This window comes from Procambarus clarkii, chromosome 38 (genome assembly GCF_040958095.1).
Source record: "Procambarus clarkii isolate CNS0578487 chromosome 38, FALCON_Pclarkii_2.0, whole genome shotgun sequence".
NCBI lineage: Eukaryota > Metazoa > Arthropoda > Malacostraca > Decapoda > Cambaridae > Procambarus > Procambarus clarkii.
The window spans coordinates 15,885,418-15,907,998 of NC_091187.1; the positions used below are offsets into that span (position 1 = coordinate 15,885,418).

The 22,581-nt window shown below is 45.8% G+C and overlaps 1 protein-coding gene across 9 annotated transcripts in view; it reads right to left on the reverse strand.

Moving 5' to 3' along the window:
• Nucleotides 1-22,581, reverse strand: part of LOC123771865 (trichohyalin) — a 101,844-nt gene that overhangs the window by 69,216 nt on the left and 10,047 nt on the right. For 8 of the 9 annotated variants that reach the window (XM_069337793.1, XM_069337790.1, XM_069337796.1 and 5 more), the window contains exon 2: nt 8,384-8,489. In XM_069337793.1, coding sequence (XP_069193894.1) covers nt 8,384-8,466 — 83 coding nt within the window. In that variant the 5' untranslated portion in view covers nt 8,467-8,489. The remainder of the gene's footprint in view (nt 1-8,383; nt 8,490-22,581) is intronic. The other variant, XM_069337789.1, reaches the window with a different exon arrangement.

Here is a 22,581-nt window from a genome sequence, read left to right on the forward strand (position 1 = left end):
CTGTTACTGAATAACGGTTTATGGGATAGTTTTACTCATCCTAATTTTATCCAGTTCCTTCCCCCCCCTGGGCCCAGCCACTTGGGGTGGACGGTAGAGCGACGGTCTCGCTTCATGCAGGTCGGCGTTCAATCCCCGACCGTCCACAAGTGGTTCGGCACCATTTCTTTTCCTTCCGTTCCATCCCAAATCCTTATCCTGACCCCTTTCAAGTGCTATATAGTGGTAATGGCTTGGCGCTTTACCCCTGATAGTTCTCTTCCCTTCCTCCCCCCCCCAATAACACCACACACACACACACACACACACACACACACACACACACACACACACACACACACACACACACACACACACACACACACACACATGCGGCTGGAGACTGAGTACCCACATGAGCCACAGGGACGTTAGAAAGAACCTTTTCAATCTCAGACTAGTTAAGAGATGGAATGCATTAGGCAGTGATGTGATGAAGGCTGACTTCATACGCAGTTTCAAATGTAGATATGATAGAGCCCAGTAGGCTCAGGAACCTGTACACCAGTTGATTGACAGTTGAGAGGCGGGACCAAAGAGCCAGAGCTCAACCCCCGCAAACACAACTACACGAGTAGACACACAAACCACACTCGACGTTTCGTAATCTAGCGACGCGGCTCACGAATACGAATACCATCTGACTCATCTTGAGTTTACTCATAATTCCCTCAAGAACGTTTATTTACGCTCATCGGCTCAATCCCCGACCGTCCAAGTGGTTGGGTCACCATTCCTTCCCACCGTCTCATCCCAAATCCTTATCCTGGCCCCTTCCCAGTGCTATATAGTCGTATTGGCTTGGCGCTTTCCTCCCTGATAGTTCCCTTCCCTTCTTCCCTTTAGTCATGACAGCTGCCGCTCAACCACTGCCTCCCAAAGGCCGGGCCAAAGGCTCTGACAGAAGGGAAAATTAGTTTAGGTGCCCGAGTTCAATCCCCGCACGGATTTGGTGTCAACAAAATAACTAAACAAAGGATGTCTAGATTTCTAGAATTTTAGAAATAAAAAATAATGGGTAACGCTTAGTCCAGGGCCCCAGATTCATGAAGTAGTTACGCAAGCACTTACGAACCTGTACAACTTTTCTCCATTTTTGGCGGCTTTGTTTACATTTATTAAACAGTTAATGAGCTCCGAAGCACCAGGAGGCTGTTTATAACAATAACAACAGTTGATTGGGAAGTTTTCATGCTTGTAAACTGTTAAATAAATGTATCCGGAGCCGTCAAAGATTAAGGAAAGATGTACACGTTCGTAAGTGCTTGCGTAACTGCTGCTTCATGAATCTGGCCCCAGGTTGCCAGCCCCGTGCACCCTCAAACATTCACAATCACAATGTTCTGATCACTTGCTTTGTGTGAGGGAACTCCTATATGATATACGTAATATTTACAAATTGTGGAAAATAAACGATACTAATCGAGGTACACGAAGACTGCAGAATTCCCCAGGATGTCACTGCCTGCAGAGCTGATGCAGAAAAATAGCTACTGGAGTTTAATACCTCTAAGTGCAAGGTTATGAGAATGGCTAGATGAAACAAGAGATCAACAGATCCTTACACAGTGTATAGACACAAATAATAGGAAATTAATGTATATAAAAAACTATGAATGGAAATATAGTCTTGCCTCAAAGGTTGACAATTATAATGAATCAACGGTACAAGGGAAACGCAAAAGTCAGGGCTAACTTCAGTAACTTTATAAAAGAGCCTTTCAGATCATTTTATGCTACCTACGCGAGACCAGTCTTAGAGCATGCAGCCCTGATATGAAATCAACACTCCCAGTAACCTTTAATGATGCTTAGAATTGTATAAATCTTTACAACGATGTTCATCACAGAACTTGTCTCACAGAGACATGACGGAGATATGAAGTCTTAAGTTTAAGTACTGATATGATAACAAAGAGGACAGGTCTGTTAATAAATGACAATTTAAAATTAAAGCCTGGATAAAGGAGAGAGAGAGAGAGAGAGAGAGAGAGAGAGAGAGAGAGAGAGAGAGAGAGAGAGAGAGAGAGAGAGAGAGAGAGAGAGAGAGAGAGAGAGAGAGAACACATATTCTGCTAATATACATGTGTTTAATGTGTGACATTGAGTGACCTGTAAAATTCATAAACTTTGATAGCAACAAGCTCCTTACGATGATAACGAGCTCACTAATTTAACACGCCTTACCGAAGCTCCAAAGAGGTCAAAGGTCATTCCAGGAGTCAAGGGTTGTGCCAATTAAAGTCATAACAAACGCTAACAATTGCTTGCAATCTTTTGATCCACTTGACTGTTGCTGAAGCTTATTTGTTGAATATGTGAATATGAGGAAGAATGGTGATGGGGAGGGGTAGAGGGGGAGGAAGTAGATGGGTGGGACTGTGGGAGGGGGGGAGTGTGGGAGAGGGGGGGCCAGGGGGGGTGGTGCTCCCCCCTAGGTCATCAGACTGGGAGGTGGTCAACTCACACGGGAGTAATGTTGGCAACATTCTATAACACTGAGATCATTCTCAACACTTGACACTTATCCTCCCTTCTCATTTCTCCCTATCCTAATCCGGTTTCCCCAATCCCCGCTCCCCCTTACATCTCTACCCATCTCTCCTCCTACCCAATCCAGTATCGGGGCGCTTCAGGTTCAATAGTGCCTTTCAAACCAATCGCCAGGCTTCGAATCCACTGATCCAGGGAACCACTCAAGGTGGTTCATTACAAACTCGTGTCCTGACTCGTTTTATCATTCCCGGGGCAGCCGGTCCTCACATACAAAGATCCAAGCTCGTTAATCCAGCCGCCAAGCCCTCCTCTGTTTGTGAATGAAAAGCGGTTTACAGATGATTCACAACTGATGACGTCCGAACACTTCCGGAACAAGGGCTTCGTTCACGTCCTCTGTTCGAACCACAACGCTATAAATGCTTCACCCACGTACTTCAAATACAAATAATCGCCAACAGAACCTAAACACCTAACCTAACCTACGCCTAACTATACATAGAATTTTTAATGTATAATAATACTAATTTATATATGAGAATAAACCCATTTTTAATATACTGTGTGTTAAAATTGATGAATGCGTCTGGGGAGGACGGCCGCTGCTTTAAACAGCCTAGTGTGAAGCCGGGTTGCCAGGGGTCAAGAGCGCTGGGAACACATGTGGAGGGAACCACATTTACCTTATCTACCAATGGAAGCATTTCCGTGCAACAGGTCATTCCCGGAGGTCATGACCCGGAGGTATGACCTGGAGGTCATTCCCGGAGGTCATGACCCGGAGGTATGACCTGGAGGTTATTCTCGGAGGTCATGACCCGGAGGTATGACCTGGAGGTCATTCCCGGAGGTCATGACCCGGAGGTATGACCTGGAGGTTATTCTCGGAGGTGTTGGTACGGACGAATACTTCAGTACCGCCCCCCGGGCAGCGCCTACATCAAGGTGATGTAACATCTCTGTTGACCGTGATTTATGACCTATGGTAATACAGCTATGGTGGACCTCACCCCCTTGTTTGTCTACCCACAGAGCCTTAGAATTGCTTTGGACAAAGCACCCAAACCCAAGTTGAGTTTCATTGTCTTTTGCAACCCTAATCACCTCGTTGAGGTGCTTCTACGATAGCGCAGTGACAGTTCGTACGCTGATTAGACGTCAGCTCGTGATTCTTTATGCAGGCGATGAGTCACAATAACGTGGCTAAAGTAAGTTGACCAGACCACACACTAGAAGGTCAAGGGACGACGACGTTTCGATCCGTCCTTGAATCGACATGAGAATGGTCCAGGACGGACCGAAACGTCGTCGTCCCTTCACCTTTTAGTGTGTGGTCTGGTCATCGTGATTCTTTAGTTTTCAAAATAGTATGTGAATGAGATTACCGCAGTGAGAGACGTCTTGCCACAGACCGTTCATGAACGCATTCCGTGAATCCGGATTCTGTGTTATTGTTTACAGCGACGCCGTGGGAGGCTCTCAGTAGCTCCAGTGTTGTGCTTGGACTCGTGTCAAAGAGCTGTACAAATTCGTGCCATGCCTGAAGTGCTTTCATCATTGTTACAGTATTCTTCAAATATTTACCTCGAGTGAAACATTTTTGAAAGAAACTTTAGACATAAGTGCATGTGCTATACGTTTAATTGTAATATATATTCAACTTTATGTAGTTTTATCAGAAATACGCGTGCTTTAAAAACTCTTGAATTTAAGTAAAGAACAAATTCACGAGACATACACCTACAGTGAAATATAAGTGACTTTATTCACATTTAAGTGTATAGAATATATATATTTAAGTGCATGAAATTAGATTTAAGTGCTAAATATCCAATTAGATGGTTGCACCATACGAGGGTGACCACCTAATGTAAACACAGCTCTGAGTGCCTTATGCCCCAACACGCTTGTTGGTTTAGTGGATAAGACCATCACTCTAAGTGCCGTGATGCGCTCTCATATGCCCATAAATATTGAATGTTAAATACATTTCTACCTAGTAATATGTCATGATTAACGTTGGAAAATTCGTTACCATATTCTAAGCGTTATAGGATACCCTCCTAAGTTAATATGAATATGGGGAGTGTGTGTGGGGGAAATGCTTTTGCATCACCCATTGGCGGGAGCATTTCCCGCCTCCAAGTCATACCTGGAGGTGATTGGCTGAGCCGACAGCCAGAGGGCAGCACGCCTCCGGCAGTAGACACCCACATGACATCCATAGAACAACTCCGCTGCCTTTGATTTAGAACCCGTGATCCTGTGGAGGTACTAGAGGCCTCACCCACTCCCAGTTGGCTGCCCCCGGAGTCTTAGCTGTGCTTCAGACCAGACCTCCAGACTCCCAGACCTCCAGACTCAAGGTAAGCCTCATTGTCTTTTGTAAGCCCTCAGCACCTCGTGGAGGCTACCACATTACCTATGTATAGCCTCCATGTATAGCTTCCATGGGCCAGATTCACGAAGCAGTTGCGCAAGTACTTACGAACGTGTATATCTTTCCTAATTATTTGACAGCTTTGGTTGCATTTGTTAAACAGTTTACAGGCATGAAAACTTGCCAATCAACTGTTGTTATTGTTATAAACAGCCTCCTGGTGCTTCGGAGCTCCTTAACTGTTTAATAATTGTAAACAAAGCCGCCATAGATTGAGAAAAGATGTACAGGTTCGTAAGTGATTGCATAACTGCTTCTGGAATCTGGCTCCATGTATCGTCTTCAGTGTTCTCGAATATTTCAGTATATTCAGTATTCAATACCCAGCAAGTATAAGCCACTACTCTCACTGGTGCAGTGGTTAACGCAGTCGAATTACAGTCGAAACGTTCCGTGTTCGACTCCTTTGGCGGGATACAAATGCCTCTGTTTCCCTAACGGTCAATAAGTACCTAGGGAAAAATTCTATGACATATCCCCCAGCAAAACTATAATCTCTGCCTTTTAAGTTGTATTTCTTTTAAAATACGTATCAAAACGTTTTCACCATTTCTTTGTATCACAATAAATGGTTGAATGCGACCTCCAGATGTCACATCCCGTCCGCCTAAGGTTTTCCAACGTCGAGGAAACGGTCAATTTAAAGTGGTCCCTCATGATCTACCAGAGGACCCAAAACAGAAAACGGGGCAGTACGCCACTTTTGCGAGCCGCTTCCATTTTCTAGTACGACAGTTTTTGGCCTTGTGTAACGTATATCAAAATGCGACGTTTTTTGTAGGAGGACAGGTTGTAGGAGGACAGGTTGTAGGAGGACAGGTTGTAGGAGGACAGGTTGTAGGAGGACAGGTTGTAGGAGGACAGGTTGTAGGAGGACAGGTTGAAGGAGGACACGATGTAGGAGGACAGATTGTAGGAGGACAGGTTGTAGGAAGACAGGTTGTAGGAGGACAGGTTGTAGGAGGACAGGTTGTTGTAGGAGGACAGGTTGAAGGAGGACAGGTTGTAGGAGGACAGGTTCAGCCCGATCAGAATCCGGATTAATAAAACACTTACGAACCAGTACATCTCTCAATCTTTGGCGGCTTTGTTTACAATTATTAAACAGTTAATGAGCTCCGAAGCACCAGGAAGCTGTTTATAACAATAACAACAGTTAATTGGCAAGTTTTCGTGCTTGTAAACTGTTTAATAGATGTAACCAAAGCCGTCAAACATTGATAGCAATAACGTGTGGATGACACTAATAACGGGCAGCAAGATGATAACGTGAAGTACTTGTATACAAAAAAAAACTGTCATTGAATATAATTATGTGAGCCTTTTACGTCAGGTGTTAAAAGCACGAGGAATGAAAATGAGTTTTAGTTCTAATTTACTGTGTTTTTACATGTACCTGTGACCCCTTTGTACACTGGTGTGGTGTTCAGTGGTCTAAAGAGGCCTGTTGTGTCCCTTTTCCAGCCAGCTGCTATGGAGAACAGCGGCCATTTTCTCAGACACTTTTTTTTGGGGTCAGTTACACCTGGCGACACCTGTGGAGCGACGCCGGTATCAAGTTGACCCGCACTGATCCTAGTCTGACTCTGATTAGTCGTCACTGATCCTAGTCTACCTCTGATTGATCGTCACTGATCCTAGTCTACCTCTCACACACACACTGATCCTAGTCTACCTCTAGGACATCCACTATGTGGTAAGGTTAAATCGTACACAAGTGATTCGCATTGTGTTCTAATTGGTAACACTAAACTATGGTTAGGTTATGTTAGGTTACCATTCGAGTATGTTTCACAACACTTAGGCTGGATAAGGTTACACGAAGTTAAGTTAGCTTAGATTAAGTTCTGTCCGGTTAGGTTCTGTCATGCTGCATGACATTTGGCTAAGTAGTGTTCCATGAAATTAGGTTAGCTTAGGTTAGGTTAGGTTAGGTTAGGTTAAGTTGCGTTTGGTGGCATGAGATTAGGCTGGTTAAGCTGCCACGAAGGTTAGGTTAGGTTAGAATAGCAACATTTTAAGTTTATCAAACAAATGTTGACAAAATGTCATGTGTACAAAAGGTATATAACCTTTCACTCACAGGTGCGCGACACGGAACAGGAGGAACAAGTTATGACTAAATAACAACGGCAACATTAACAGAAGAAACAGGTTATAGCCACAACGGGAACAAATGCAACAAAAACAGAGGTCAAAGAGCAGTTGCCTGGGGCCAGATTCACGAAGCAGTTACGCAAGCATTTACGAACGTGTACATCTTTCCTCAATCTTTATAACGGCTTTGGTTACATTTATTAAACAGTTTACAAGCATGAAAACTTGCCAATCAACTGTTGTTATTGTTATAAACAGCCTCCTGGTGCTTCGCAGCTCATTAACTGCTGAATAATTGGAAACAAAGCCGCCAAAGATTGAGAAAAGATGTACAGGCTCGTAAGTGTTTCGGTAACTGCTTCGTGAATCTGACCCCTGCAGGAGGCCAGAGCCTCTGTGTTGCAACCGCTGCACAAAACTTGCAAACCCGAGAACAGTTTCTCTCTTAAAGCGAGAATAACAAAATGCTTAGCGTGCCGCAGACGTCCTAAATACAAGCAAATGTTTAGTAAAATGTTATTGGCATCGGGGCGCTGTTGGCGGCTATGATATCTTAGACGCGCAGGTGCGCAGGTGTGTAGAGGAGTTTACTAGCAAGACCTGATGGAGAGTGCAGCAGGAGACTGTACATATACACCTGTCTGGGTTCTCAATACAGATGCCTAGGTACACAGTACTCCTATACAGATGCCTAGGTACACAGTACTCTTATACAGATGTCTAGGTACACAGTACTCTTATACAGATGCCTAGGTACACAGTACTCCTAAACAGATGCCTAGGTACACAGTACTCCTATACAGATGTCTAGGTACACAGTACTCTTATACAGAGGCCTAGGTACACAGTACTCCTATACAGATGCCTAGGTACACAGTACTCTTATACAGATGCCTAGGTACACAGTACTCCTATACAGATGTCTAGGTACACAGTACTCCTATACAGATGTCTAGGTACACAGTACTCTTATACAGAGGCCTAGGTACACAGTACTCCTATACAGATGTCTAGGTACACAGTACTCCTATACAGATGCCTAGGTACACAGTACTCCTATACAGATGCCTAGGTACACAGTACTCCTATACAGATGCCTAGGTACACAGTACTCCTATACAGATGCCTAGGTACACAGTACTCCTATACAGATGCCTAGGTACACAGTACTCCTATACAGATGCCTAGGTACACAGTACTCCTATACAGATGCCTAGGTACACAGTACTCCTATACAGATGCCTGACACAGGTAACTCTATCTACAGAAACGCGGTTGCATAGCGTGCAGAGCAGCTCTGCAGTCACTTACCTGAAGCATCGCTTGCATCTGTTGGGCCAACGGGTCTGCGGGTGGAAACCGAGCGGGCACAGCGGGTCGTTCACTTTGGGCATTCTCACTTTCCCGGGCCGCGCTGCTGTAGGAGAGAGACACGGTCAGTACGTGGTGGTGTAGGGCAGGGTTGGTACGTGGTAGGGCAGGGTTGGTACGTGGCGGTGTAGGGCAGGGTTGGTACATGGTGGTGTAGGGCAGGGTTGGTACGTACGTACTGTAGGACTGTACGTCCGTCCGTACGTTCAGACTGATCTGACATATGTCAGACCAACCCTGGAGTATGCAGATCCAGGATAAAATATTTTAAAAATGAATATTTTTACAAATTAATAACATACATGAATACTGTAATATTGTAAATAATATCAGCTTGTTTAACCCGAAGAAAAATGTGGCATTGAAATATTTAAATCTCCACCTGAAGCGATAACCAAGATTTTAGTTATCTTAATCCTTAATATTCGTCCCTAATAAACTTTGAACATTATTAAATAATACAACGAATGTCCAAACTATTAATAAAGTATTGATAACTTGTTTGATGTTATGTAAATATGAAGATGTAATGAAGACTTGCATTTGAGGGCGTTCCTGAAGCATCTTCAAATATAAAAATGTACTTTAACATATCCAAGGAAGAAAGCTATTGAGTCTATGCAACATAACTCGTATCCTCAAAAGGATCTTTATCATAAGAGATGCATAGGAACTTCTCACCTCAAAACACTCCGGATCAGTGCTCCTCCATGTGAAGATTTCAATTGAAATCTGTAAATCATTGCGATCGTGTTCTTCGATAATAACATGACCGTCGTAGTTCCGGAGGAATCACATGAAGTATGGGCGAGAAGAACAGGCCCAGGGGACCAGGGGACCAGGGGACCAGGGGACCAGGGGAAGCCACCGGAAAGGTTGGTGACTGGCATGGACAGCTAGGGACAGTTAGAGATTTCAAGGGACAGCAGAATACAGCAAGGGATAGCTAGAGGTGATAAGGACCATTAGGGTCGTCAGGAGACGGTACACTGCAACTAGGGACGGCAGAGGTGTCTGTATCACGCACTTGTAAAAGATCTACTCTTGAAAATTAACGTAAATCACTGAATAATTCGTACATCCAAACGTCAAGTCTGGATGTCAAATTACATCATCAATAGACTTTTTACAGTAAATCTGTCAAATGGAGGCGTCGGTCAATACGTTATTGATTCGCTCGCTAGCTCAAAATTGTTGAGCTTCTCAAATGGTGTGGAGGTACTACCTGCTTCCCTGCCTCCCCCTCTGTGCTTGCTACAGCAGTACCGCCCCACCTGCCTCCCACCTGCCTCCCACCTGCCACAGGTGTGCTCATAATGCACACCTGGTGGCTGACAACGTCAGTCAATTGGTCACAAGAGAGGACCTCTCCGGGGTGTCGTCCCCTCTCGGCTCCTGATCCAATGAGCCATCACCCCACTGTGCCAAGACACTCCCAGCACCACACTCACTCTCAGGTGGGATCAAACACTTTGCTTGGCCAAGGGGATTGGCGTCACACTGAAACGTGTGTAATGCTAGTGTGATAATCTGTAATACACGCATTTTTATGAATTACACTGTACCCTAATCCACTAATTGACGAGTGAAGTAACGTCTCTTACGTATAATAGTAATCAATAATAATGCTAAAATACAATAAAATTGTATTTACAATAAAATTTTATAAGGTTTATTGAACAAAAATTAAATGGTATACATCGTCACGTTAGTTAATGCATTCTGCTTTCACGAATCAAATGTAAACATTGGTGTTTAGGAGCAAATTATGTTACTTGTTATCGCGTGTCTGGTACTGCCTGATATCTGGAACATTGCTATCGAGTGTCTAGCATAGTCATATTACCAGCGATGAAGCGTTACAGATACGAGAGAACGTAAGGCCACAGGATAAAGTTCAACACGTACGCAAAAAAATAAAACATTTCGAAAGATTTCATTTCTGACGTCCGGCCAAGAATGTTCTCTACGACGCAGGCAGCATCACCCTGAGTCACTGATGCTGTGTTGTGATGCTGCACGTGAGCAGGTTATCCCTGAGTCAATGATGCTGTGTTGTCATGCTGCACGCAAGCAGGTTATCCCTGAGTCACTGATGTTGTGATGCTGAACGTGAGTAGGTTATCCCTGAATCACTGATGCTGTGTTGTGATGCTACACGCAAGCAGGTTATCCCTGAGTCACTGCTGTTGTGATGCTGCACGCAAGCAGGTTATCCTTGACTCACGACTGCTTCTGCTCTCGCTGCTGAATTGTGACGCAAGAAGCATCTTCTTGCGTCACTTGGTGCTGTGTTGTTCCTTCTCTGCTGAGCCGGGAGGAGACGATAGAGAACATCAGGTCCAGACTACCACAGCAGTGCATGTAATGTGTGGTAGTTGCATCTTGCATAAACATTATTGGTATTGTTGTGTGGTATTTCTAACCACATCGTCTCGGGTTTATATCTTCTATCTATATCTATATCTATATCTCGGGTTTATATCTATATCTCGGGTATACATCTTTGCGTATAGATAAGGATTACCACATTAAAGGTGTGATGTGTGTTTGATTTTCAGTAACAATACACAATATTTCCTATTTCGGGGACAGTAAGCCTGTGATTATGGTAATTGAGGCATCTTCTCCCGCTCCTCACTTAGTCCAACTACTTCTCTTCCCTTGAATGCAGCCCACAACAGTTGCCTAGCTCACCTATTTATCGCCAGGAGAACAGAGACATTAGGCAAAAGAAAACGCCCCCCACTGGTTTTACCCGCTACCTGGGGTTCGAACCTGGCTTGTCGTTTATGAAGTGAAGACACACCACTATGTCACAGGGGCCCCGTTCATCCCTGCATTGAACTTCTCTAAGTTGTGTGCTGTGGTGTTGAACACCCTCACCGCCAGCCAACTTAAGGTGTACCTCTCTGCAATTCACCAAGATCTGAAGCTCACAGAGGCGCCCGAACACCAGACAGCATTGAGACGTGACCACAGGATTGATCTACGGCAGAGATGTGTTATTTGACCCTCAGAAGTGACCAGGGACCTCAGAAGTGACCAGGGACCTCAAAAGTGACCATGGGACCCTCAGAAGTGCCCAGGGACCTCAGAAGTACCCACGGACCTCAGAAGTGCCCAGGGACCTCAGAAGTGCCCAGAGGACCCCTCAGAAGTGCCCAGGGGGACCCTCAGAAGTGCCCAAAGGACCCTCAGAAGTGCCCAGGGACCCACAGAAGTGCCCAGGGGACCTCAGAAGTGCCCAGGGGACCTCAGAAGTGCCCAGAGGACCCTCAAAAGTGCCCAGAGGACCCTCAGAAGTGCCCAGGGACCCTCAGAAGTGCCCAGGGACCTCAGAAGTGCCCAGGGACCTCAGAAGTGGCCATGGTGACCCCCTCATCACTCCAACACACATCTCCAGGATGCAACCCGTAGCAACTGTCTATCCAACAGGTACATATTTACTACTAGGTGAAAAGATGCATCAGATGAAAGAAACTGCCCTTATAACCATGCTCCCCCCCGAGCCCTATCCTCTCAGCTGTGTATTCACCTGTATTCACCAGTATGTATTTTGTGTATGTGTGTGTGTGGGTTTGTGTTTCCCCTGTATGTTGGTGTATGATAATAACTAACCCAGAATTTTGTATTTGACAGCAGGTAATGCCACGAGTCCATGATGGTATGGGCAGCTGAGCCTCCTGCCGTTAGTAGATAGCCAGAGAGCTGTGCTGCGACTACACGGGCTTATGATCAAGCTGGGGAAAGTACGTGAAATGTTTTCCATGTGAATTTTTTTCCCTGCGGGGGTTTTACCCTATAGAAAGGGACATCAAAGGTGGGCCAGGTACAGTGTCACAGGTGGGGCCAGGTACAGTGTCACAGGTGGGCCAGGTACAGTGTCACAGGTGGGCCAGGTATAGTGTCACAGGTGGGCCAGGTACAGTGTCACAGGGTGGGCCAGGTACAGTGTCACAGGTGGGGCCAGGTACAGTGTCACAGGTGGGGCCAGGTACAGTGTCACAGGTACAGGTGAGGGTGGTGGTAGTGGGACAGGTGAGGCCTGGCCAGCTGAGAGAGGGATAGTGGTGATGACGATGGTGGTAGTGGTAATTTTGGTGGTGTTGCTGGTGGTGTTGCTGGTGGTGGTGCTGGTGGTGGTGCTGGTGGTGGTGCTGGTGGTGGTGTTGCTGGTGGTGGTGGTGGTGCTGGTGGTGGTGCTGGTGCTGGTGGTAGTGGTGGTAGTGGTGGTGGTGGTGGCTGTGACCTCTGTTGCTCTGCCAAATAATTTACCCTAGGCATTAGGTTGGGGGGGGGGAGAGGCCAAGGCCCCCCCAAGCCAACTCCCGTGGGAAGAATTGTCTTGTTTTCATGCCGTAGTTCGGTAGTAATTCCTTTTGTTTCTTTAGAGAAATGTATTAAGAATGGTAGAGATGCCCGTCCTCCTAGAATCAGAGTTGTTATAGTAACTATTTCAGGGAAAGTACCGATATGCAGTGATATTTTTTGTATTATTGGACTTGGTTACAGTGATATCTGGACTTTCGTATTATTGAATTTGGGCAAACTGGAAACTTTTTTATGGAAATATAAATATAAGACTCAACCTAACCTCCCCTCGCAATTCCACGCCTAATACATGCTGTTTTAGGTCTATTATAATACATTTATATAATACACTAGGCCTAGGAATATTCAAGTTTGGTTTTAACTTTACTTTTTGCGGACTCTCTAAAATTAATAGAACAAAAAGTGGTATACTGATGGTACAGAAATTACAATGGCATGATATATCATACCAGAAAAACATTTTGTGGCAATGAATTGACTAGAACCAGCGTTCTGGTGATTCCCATACATCTTCCTGTCAACCCGGAACTCTACTGAATTCACAGGGAGGTTCTGGAGGCCAGAACCGGTGCCAAACCAGGATTTTACGATAAACCCGCCTACACCCTGACCCGCTAGTGATAGTGTTCACACTCTTACTGATCTTCCTATTATGGCAGATGTATATGTTTACTTTGTTTACTTTTGTTACTTACCCAGGAATGTTTACTTTTCTCACAACGACAGAGGAGTAGTGTGTATGTCCAGCTGTCCTGCCATGGTGCACGACCTCGCTGTCAAAGGGAGAAGGCGTTCCTTGCACGACAAGGAACGACAGCAAGGAGACAGACATTAAGGCCCTAGCATGGCATGTGAAAGGCAGATATGAATGTTCAGTAAAGTACCCTGGGCATTCCAGGCTCGCCGGGCACGTGGGCACCCATGACCCACACACAGGCGCTCAGGGTACAAACATACCCAGGGCACGCAGGTACCCAGTGAACGTAGCTAGTTCCCAGAGCATGAAGACACCCAGAGCTCCGGAGTTCCATAGAGCACTCAGATGCACAATGCAATCAGTAACCCAGGCCACGCAGTCACTCAGATCACTCTGGATGCGCAAGGAAATTCTAGAACAGCGTAGCTATGAAACGTTGCAACAGCATAGCAAGGAGATTCTGAAGCAGTGCAGCAAGGAAATCTTGGAACAGCATTGCAAGGAAATCTTAGAACAACGTAAGAAGGTCATTCTTGCTGCGCTGAGCGATAAACGCAGGTGGAGGCGAGTTTATTGAACTCTTCATATTGATGGGTTTTATATGCTCAGTAGCTTTCAAAGTTGCGAACACAGGTGGAGTTAAAGAGATGCATGACCTGCAATAACTCCTGTAGGAGTTACAATGCTGTTGGCTGCAGCGTCTGCAGTCAGGAGTTGCAAGGAGGCATCAAAGCAGCATGGTCACTGCCCCATACTCTCGTGAGAGGCATCATGGCAGCATGAAAGACAAATTTTGGATGCTGTTATCATGTCTGATTTCCATGATAACAGTCCTCGAAGCCAGCAGCCATTCCGTGCCCGGTTCCGGAGCTCAGAAACAGGAAACCACGGGGACGTTCTCTGGCGCTACGCTCCACAACAAGGACATCAAACTAACGAGGGACGTCACACTTGCACACACTCACATAAACACTAGGCGAATGCCGCAATGAGCATGCCAAGGGAAGTGTTTATATGGAGAGGAGCACAAGTGATCTTGCTGGCCAACCCTTCGGGATGAGGCTCTTCAGATACACGAACACTGAGTGAGTGAGTGAGTGAGTGAGTGAGTGAGTGAGTGAGTGAGTGAGTGAGTGAGTGAGTGTGTGTGTGTTTTGCTGAGCTTCAAACGTAGAGCATTGTTAGTTTCAGAATTATTTGTTACTTTGTTTCATTTCTATTTAATTGGAATTAATGGTGTTTGAGTTTCCCAATCTCTATGAAGAAGGAATTGGGCTTCATCTGTCACTGATATTGTTATTTTGAGACAGAGGGGCTGTTTCAACATGTGTTACAGCTCTCATGTGTTATTGAGAGCTGTGTCTTCTCACAGAAACTCTTGTTCTAGCGTTTGCTAGTTGACTCCTGATTGTTGGAATATTAACATCTGTATTTTCTTTACATGTTCTCTCTCTCTCTCTCTTTCTCTCTCCAGCTAGCTCGTCCGTAAATGCGTTCCCATAGCTCCTGACATGACTAAGGACCTAGTTAACCATCCTTGTAGCTGAGGATTCTGAAGGAGAAGGACTGTGGGGATTAAGTTTACATTGTCGGATAGTTTAGGATTTCCTTAGACTGATTTAGAGCTTGAAGAGCTGTGTTGGAATCGATGTTTTATGATGTTTATTGTGATGTTTGTCTTGTGTTCAAGGGACAGTTTAATAGGGAATATTTTTCTTCTATGAATGACTGTCACTCTTTGGCTAATGGGACAGGAGGTGTAGTAGCGAGTTGCTTCTACATAGATGGATTATTGATCTTCAGCGCCACCAATGTAGAATGTAATTGTGTTGAGGGGAATAGTGTGGGTCACCGAGATTAGTTGTTTGAGATGGTGAGGGTGATACATTTCCTGCCTTGATACTTGTTTAATCTCAGCTTCCCGGCAGGAGAAGTTCATGGTAGTGGTGACTTGTATCCTGGTTTTTCAATTACTATTTTAGACCCCAATTTTAGATAACTGTACCAATTTATGTCGAGAGCCTGTTTTGTTCTTGTGAATCAAGAATCACTAGTAAAGTCTACCCTCCATAAACAGGGAATATATATATATATATATATATATATATATATATATATATATATATATATATATATATATATATATATATATATATATATATATATATATATACATTATATCCCTACTGAAACGGGAGGATAGAAATTGCCTCAGCTACTCTATCCTTTTGAGATGTATATTTTTTTGTCTAAATAAACGTACTTAAACGATAGACGGGGGAGGAGGGGGGGTGTACGCCGCTAGCCCCACCTTCATCCCCCCCATCCTCAATCACTATCCCCCCCCCCCTCAGCCCCTCCCTCACACATTCTACCCCTCACCATCATCACCATCCTCTAGTCACACATTCTACCCCACCATTTCCCTAACAATCCCCTACCTCCCTATCTACTCCTACCACCCCACCATTCCTACTTTTTCCCCCCTATACATAAACCATCACTATCTTTACCCAGCCCATCCCTCTCGTCCCCTCCCGTCCCCCACCCATTCCACCCCTCCCACCCTCCCTACAGCCGGGGGATATAATTACCAGCCCTTACGGAAGAGGAACCAAAGCCCCCCAGACACGACCACCCAGCTACAACAGTCTCTAATGAATATCAAGGAGAAAATAGGACAAATTGATAAATATTGACCGAACCACATACTAGAAAGTGAAGGGACGACGACGTATCGGTCCGTCCTGGACTATTCTCAAGTCGATTGAGCATTCAGATAGTCACAATCGATAGTCCAGTGTTGGTATCATTAATAGTCGTATTAGTAATACATATCAAATACTATTGATGAAGCTGTTGCTTTTATATTGGTTATCATCGCCCATGATAACGAGACCCCAGTAAGCTGCGACATTCAGATATTAGTCTCAGTAAAGCAGGCCTGGATAAGCTTCAACATTCAGATATTAGTCTCAGTAAAGCAGGCCTGGATAAGCTTCAACATTCAGATATTAGTCTCAGTAAAGCAGGCCTGGATAAGCTTCAACATTCAGATATTAGTCTCAGTAAAGCAGGCCTGGATAAGCTTCAACATTCAGATATTAGTCTCAGTAAAGCAGGCCTGGATAAGCTACAACATTCAGATATTAGTCTCAGTAAAGCAGGCCTGTATAAGCTTCAACATTCAGATATTCAGGACTGTTTTACTGAGTCTACTAAGCTGCAATATTCACAGATTATGGTGAGTAAACCGGGACGTGAGAGATGCCAGGAAACACACAGGGGCCGTGTAACTGATGAAGACACTGAAACGATGCTTTGAGAATGGGCAGAATGGGAGGGGGAGGCAGTGGGGAGGAGGTGGGGGGAGCCAGAGCCAGTGGGGAGGGGAGTTGGGGGAGTTAGGGGGGGCTGAGGTATTATAGAGAGGGTAGGGGAGTATAGGGAAGGATAGAGAGATATATATAAATGGAAGGGGAAAAAGGGTGGGGGAATATATATAATATAATTTGAATTTACTTGACACAATTTCCCTATCAGTTTAAAACAGAGTTGTGTCAGTTTACAGCTTACCAATATTTTTAACACGCTTGAGTGACTAGGATGCCGGGGCAGTGTGAGGTGAGTAGTGTGTTTGACTCACCATTTGAACACCTGGGATGTGATGGAGCTGTTTCGTAGGGCCCCATAGGGTTTTGTGTACGTTCTTTCATTCTTATGTTAAACGTTCCTCTCTCTCTCTCTCTCTCTCTCTCTCTCTCTCTCTCTCTCTCTCTCTCTCTCTCTCTCTCTCTCTCTCTCTCTCTCTCTCTCTCTCTCTCTCTCTTTCTCTCTCCTATCTCTTATATACTGCTCTGTTTCTCGTAGATTACTCTCCTACCTCTCGTAGATTTTAGTCTACTCTCTCGTACCGTAGTTTACCATCGTCTAACTGCACCAGTCACCTCCATCAGTCATCCACCGCTCAACGCCAACTGCTGGTCAGAGTACACGTCAGTGATCAAACAGTTTGAGACCCTCGTCAGTTCATGTTCATAAACACTTCAGTGTCGTATTGATATTCACACATTCATACGGCCCTCCATCCTCATGCCTCGATTCATGGATAGATCCACCGGTCAGCGGACTCATGCCTTTGATCAATGGATAGAGGATCGTCCCATCCAGTCCTTTGTGTATGATTGGGACAGTGTATTGTTACCTCTCCTTCCTCTATTTGTCTCTCCTTGCCTCTCACCTCTCTCCCAGCCACCTCCCCTTCCCCAAACCTCACAAAAATGTTATAACTTCACGTTATAACTTCGAACCCTCGTTACGGCTCGTGTGGATTTGTTGACGTTCCCATGTTTTACGGGTTATTCATGCCCGTGCCACCTCTTGGGTGGCTTAATCTTCATCAATCAGTCAATCGTTCCCATGATGAGTCTGATGGTGAACTAGTAAGTATACTAGTTGTCAGGAACCGTTCCGGCACCACAGTACTTATATATGGTAAATGACGTTTACTGTCACACGCAGTACTCTCCCTTCTATAGGGTAATATTTGTCTGGGAGCCTCTTGGACGTAGGTTCGAACCCTCATCACGGCCTTTATGGATTTGTTCAATATTTGCGTAGTTTAGTAGCAGTCGTTCTTGTCAGCCCATCCTTCTGATATGAAAGTACTTACAGTAACCCAACCCAGTGTTACCTAACCCAACGGAACTCAACCCAATACAATCGAACCTAACCTGTCCTAACCCAACGAACATAAGAGATAATATGTTTTATTTGCAGTATGTATAGGGAGGAGTGACGTCACTATGACGTCACTATACCTGGTTGATTGGTTGATATATGGTTGATATTGGTTCATATCACTATGACGTGATAAAGTTCATGACGATACAGGTTTAGGACCCCACTGGTAATTGACATTATTATGTACCTGTATTTATCTAACACGATCCTGTTTTTCAAGCTTAAATAGAACGCTTATTTGATTCGGATAAAATAATACACGAAATGATTCATTTACATCAAGTAAATAAAGAGTTTTACAGAGCGGGAGAGAAGACATGATTCTTATCTGGGAGATGGAGTGAGGAATGTGGGAGAAGTGGTGGTGAGAGGGGAGGAGGCGTGGGAGAGAGCCATGTGGGAGAGTGGGCGTAGGAGGCAGTAGAAGCCACCATACATTGCTGTGTGGCGACCTTGGCGCCCGAGGCCAGAGAGGGAGAGGGAGAGAGGGAGAGAGGGGGGGGAGAGAGAGAGAGAGAGAGGAAGAGGGAGAGAAAGGGAGAGAGAAAGGGAGAAAGGGAGGGAGAAAGGGGGAGAGATAAAGAAAGGGAGAGAGAGAGAGAGACAGGGAGAGACAGACAGAGAAAAAGGGAGAGAGAGAGAGAGAGACAGACAGAGACAGAGAGAGAGAGAAAGCAAGAACCAGAGAGAGAGGGACACGTACACAAGGAAAATGATGCACGTATTTGGAATGAGGAATGGAATTGCACCTTTTAAGAGAGAATAAAGGGAAGATATGACAGAGGCAAATGCCAGGAAGGTTAGAAGATGGGTAAACTGGGAGACAAAAGTAGATATGACAAGTAGATGATGAAATAAGGTCAAATGTAACTAGCAGACAAGGAGGAAAGGTAGATGTGAACCACTCAACATAAACCCAATCTACACTCCAGAGTATTTCTGTCGAATCTGACAGCGTCACTACGAGAAACATAACCTACACACCCGTCCCGTCGCGGCCTGACGGACCCCTACAACCACAGGTGGCGCCACAGCTGGTACCTTACACCACCGGTAACCACCGTCACCAGACAGTGAAGACCGTCACTGTGTCACCGCTGGAATTGCCCCAGTGTGTGTTACCAGGATTGTGACCAGGCGTGTGGTCACTAGCGCACTCAGGGGGGCGGCGGGGGGAGTGACGTTAAGGGAGGAGAAGGGGTAGGGAGAGGCAAGGGTGAAGGGAGGGATGGGTTGTAGAGGATTAAGGGAGAAGCACGAGGCAGGGGGGGAGAGGTAGGGGGCTTGGGGAGAGGCATATAAGTAGGGAGGAGAGGCAGGTAGGGTGGAAAGGCCGTAATAGGGGAAGAGGCAAGGGGTCAGGGGGCAGGGAAAGTGTAAGGCGAAGGGGCAGGGGCGGAGAGGTATAGTGAGGGAGATGGAACACAGCTGTTTAACTTTAATTAAAAGCGTTGCAATTATGGGAATTATGTGGTTAAAGTCTTTGTGTGTGAGAGAGTTGTAACTACCATGAACTAAGAATCACCACCATCAGCCTCTAAGATGAAAATATGAAAAACATATTTACCAAACAACCAACTTACATAGACATGTGTCTACGACACACTGCAACACGCCAGACACAACAGACAAGTGTCCCAGGAACACAGAAGCGAGACTCAAGGTGACAAGTCAGTGATGTCACTAACCTAGACTTCTCAAGCAACTTAGCTCCTCTAAGGTCGACTGCCTCTGAGGTATTTACACATAGAATATTCATTAACTTTCAGAATTCTATCAGATACGATTTTTTATTTTTGTCTGACAGGAACCACGGTCGATGATTTCCAGTTAGTCTTCATTGTCTCGTGATGCTAACTGCATACTCGCCTCTGGCTTCCTCCCCATTGGCCATAAAATCCAAAATCAACGCCAATTCAACGCAGAATCATCTTATGATTCAACGTGCAGGCGATGAGTCACAATAACGTGGCTAAAGTATGTTGACCAGACCACACACTAGAAGGTCAAGGGACGACGACGTTTCGGTCCGTCCTGGACCATTCTCAAGTCGATTGAGAATTCACAATCGACTTGAGAATGGTCCAGGACGGACCGAAACGTCGTCGTCCCTTCAACTTCTAGTGTGTGGTCTGGTCAACATCAACTGAGTAGCTCGTCCTCGTCAGCCAAGGTCAAAAGTGATTCCATGCAGCCGCCAAACACTCTGTTTATTAATGAAAAAAATTATTTACACGCGACTCATAACTGATGACGTTCGAACATTTCTCGAGCAGTGATTTGCTGACGATCACTATAAACACTTCACCAATATAGTGAATAGGGAGCCGGTCGGCCGAGTGGACAGCACGCTGCACTTATGATCCTGTGGTCCTGGGTTCGATCCCGGGCGCCGGCGAGAAACAATGGGCAGAGTTTCTTTCAACCTATGCCCCTGTTACCTAGCAGTAAAATAGGTACCTGGGTGTTAGTCAGCTGTCACGGGCTGCTTCCTGGGGGTGGAGGCCTGGTCGAGGACCGGGCCGCGGGGACACTAAAGCCCCGAAATCATCTCAAGATAACCTCAAGATATATACTAAAAATGCAAACAATTGCCAATGGAACCTAAACACCTTACTTAACCTATACGAAAATATGCCCGATATGGTAATAATGCATAATAATATTAATTTATATTAGAGACAATTTTCATTTTGAATTAACAGTGTGTTAAACTGATTAATGGGCATCTGGGGTCGGCCGCAGGATGGAATGACGTTAGCCTGAGAACAGATTGACAGGGTCATGGACAGTGAGTTTTGCGGCTAACAAACATTGGATCAATGTTTTAATGAACGACTAATCAATACACAATCATATTAAAATGAATATCTAAATGTCTAATAACCGCAGGCGATGTTTTCGGTCGAATGATAGAAAACCTTGATTGTTAGTCGACACTCAACCACTCTATGCTGGTTGACACTCTGTTCTACCGGTGCTAACAGCAGGAGTCGACACCTAAGAACGTCAGATTAATCTAAACTTATGACACCGAACGAGCTCTTCGAGTGTAAAAGTAATTGATTTTATTGATAATTCCTTTACTACAGTGGCAGCGGCAGGGAGAGATAGAGACAGAGATAGAGACAGAGATAGAGACAGAGATAGAGACAGAGATAGAGACAGAGATAGAGACAGAGATAGAGACAGAGATAAAGAGAGAGAGATAGAGAGACAGCGAGAGAGAGTCTATGAACATCAGTGTCCGTGAGCAAAGAATGTCATAGTACTACGCCAACTATGTCATGTGTTGAGGAGGTCCACTGTCCCAGGTACTCGACTGGGTCAGAGTTAATTATACCTTCATGTTGGTTGCAGGTGGTGCAAGGAGGTGAGGGAAAACCTCTGCCAGTGGTGTGCCAGTGGTGTGCCAGTGGTGTGCCAGTGGTGTGCCAGTGGTGTGCCAGTGGTGTGCCAGTGGTGTGCCAGTGGTGACAACCGGGTCAGAGGTAATATAGTTGGTTGGAGGGTCGTGGTTGTGTTCATAACTTGCATAATAATTGGCAAGAGTCCATTGACGTGCATTGCATCGTGTGGAGACTCCCAGAGACCTCACAGTGAGACGCTGCGCTCAACCTGCAGAAGTATTGGCCTGGTGGTAGGCTGAGGGTGGTGGTAGGTTGTGGGTGGTGGTAGGCTGTGGGCGGTGGTAGGTTGTGGGTGGTGGTAGGTTGTGGGTGGTGGTAGGTTGTGGGTGGTGGTAGGTTGTGGGTGGTGGTAGGTTGTGGGTGGTGGTAGGTTGTGGGTGGTGGTAGGCTGAGGGTGGTGGTAGGTTGTGGGTGGTGGTAGGTTGTGGGTGGTGGTAGGCTGAGGGTGGTGGTAGGTTGTGGGTGGTGGTAGGCTGAGGGTGGTGGTAGGTTGTGGGTGGTGGTAGGTTGTGGTAGGTTGTGGGTGGTGGTAGGTTGTGGGTGGTGGTAGGTTGTGGGCGGTGGTAGGTTGTGGGTGGTGGTAGGTTGTGGGCGGTGGTAGGTTGTGGGTGGTGGTAGGTTGTGGGTGGTGGTAGGTTGTGGGCGGTGGTAGGTTGTGGGCGGTGGTAGGTTGTGGGTGGTGGTAGGTTGTGGGTGGTGGTAGGTTGTGGGTGGTGGTAGGTTGTGGGTGGTGGTAGGTTGTGGGTGATGGTAGGTTGTGGGTGGTGGTAGGCTGAGGGTGGTGGTAGGTTGTGGGTGGTGGTAGGTTGTGGGTGGTGGTAGGCTGAGGGTGGTGGTAGGTTGTGGGTGGTGGTAGGTTGTGGGTGGTGGTAGGTTGTGGGTGGTGGTAGGCTGAGGGTGGTGGTAGGTTGTGGGTGGTGGTAGGTTGTGGGTGGTGGTAGGTTGTGGGTGGT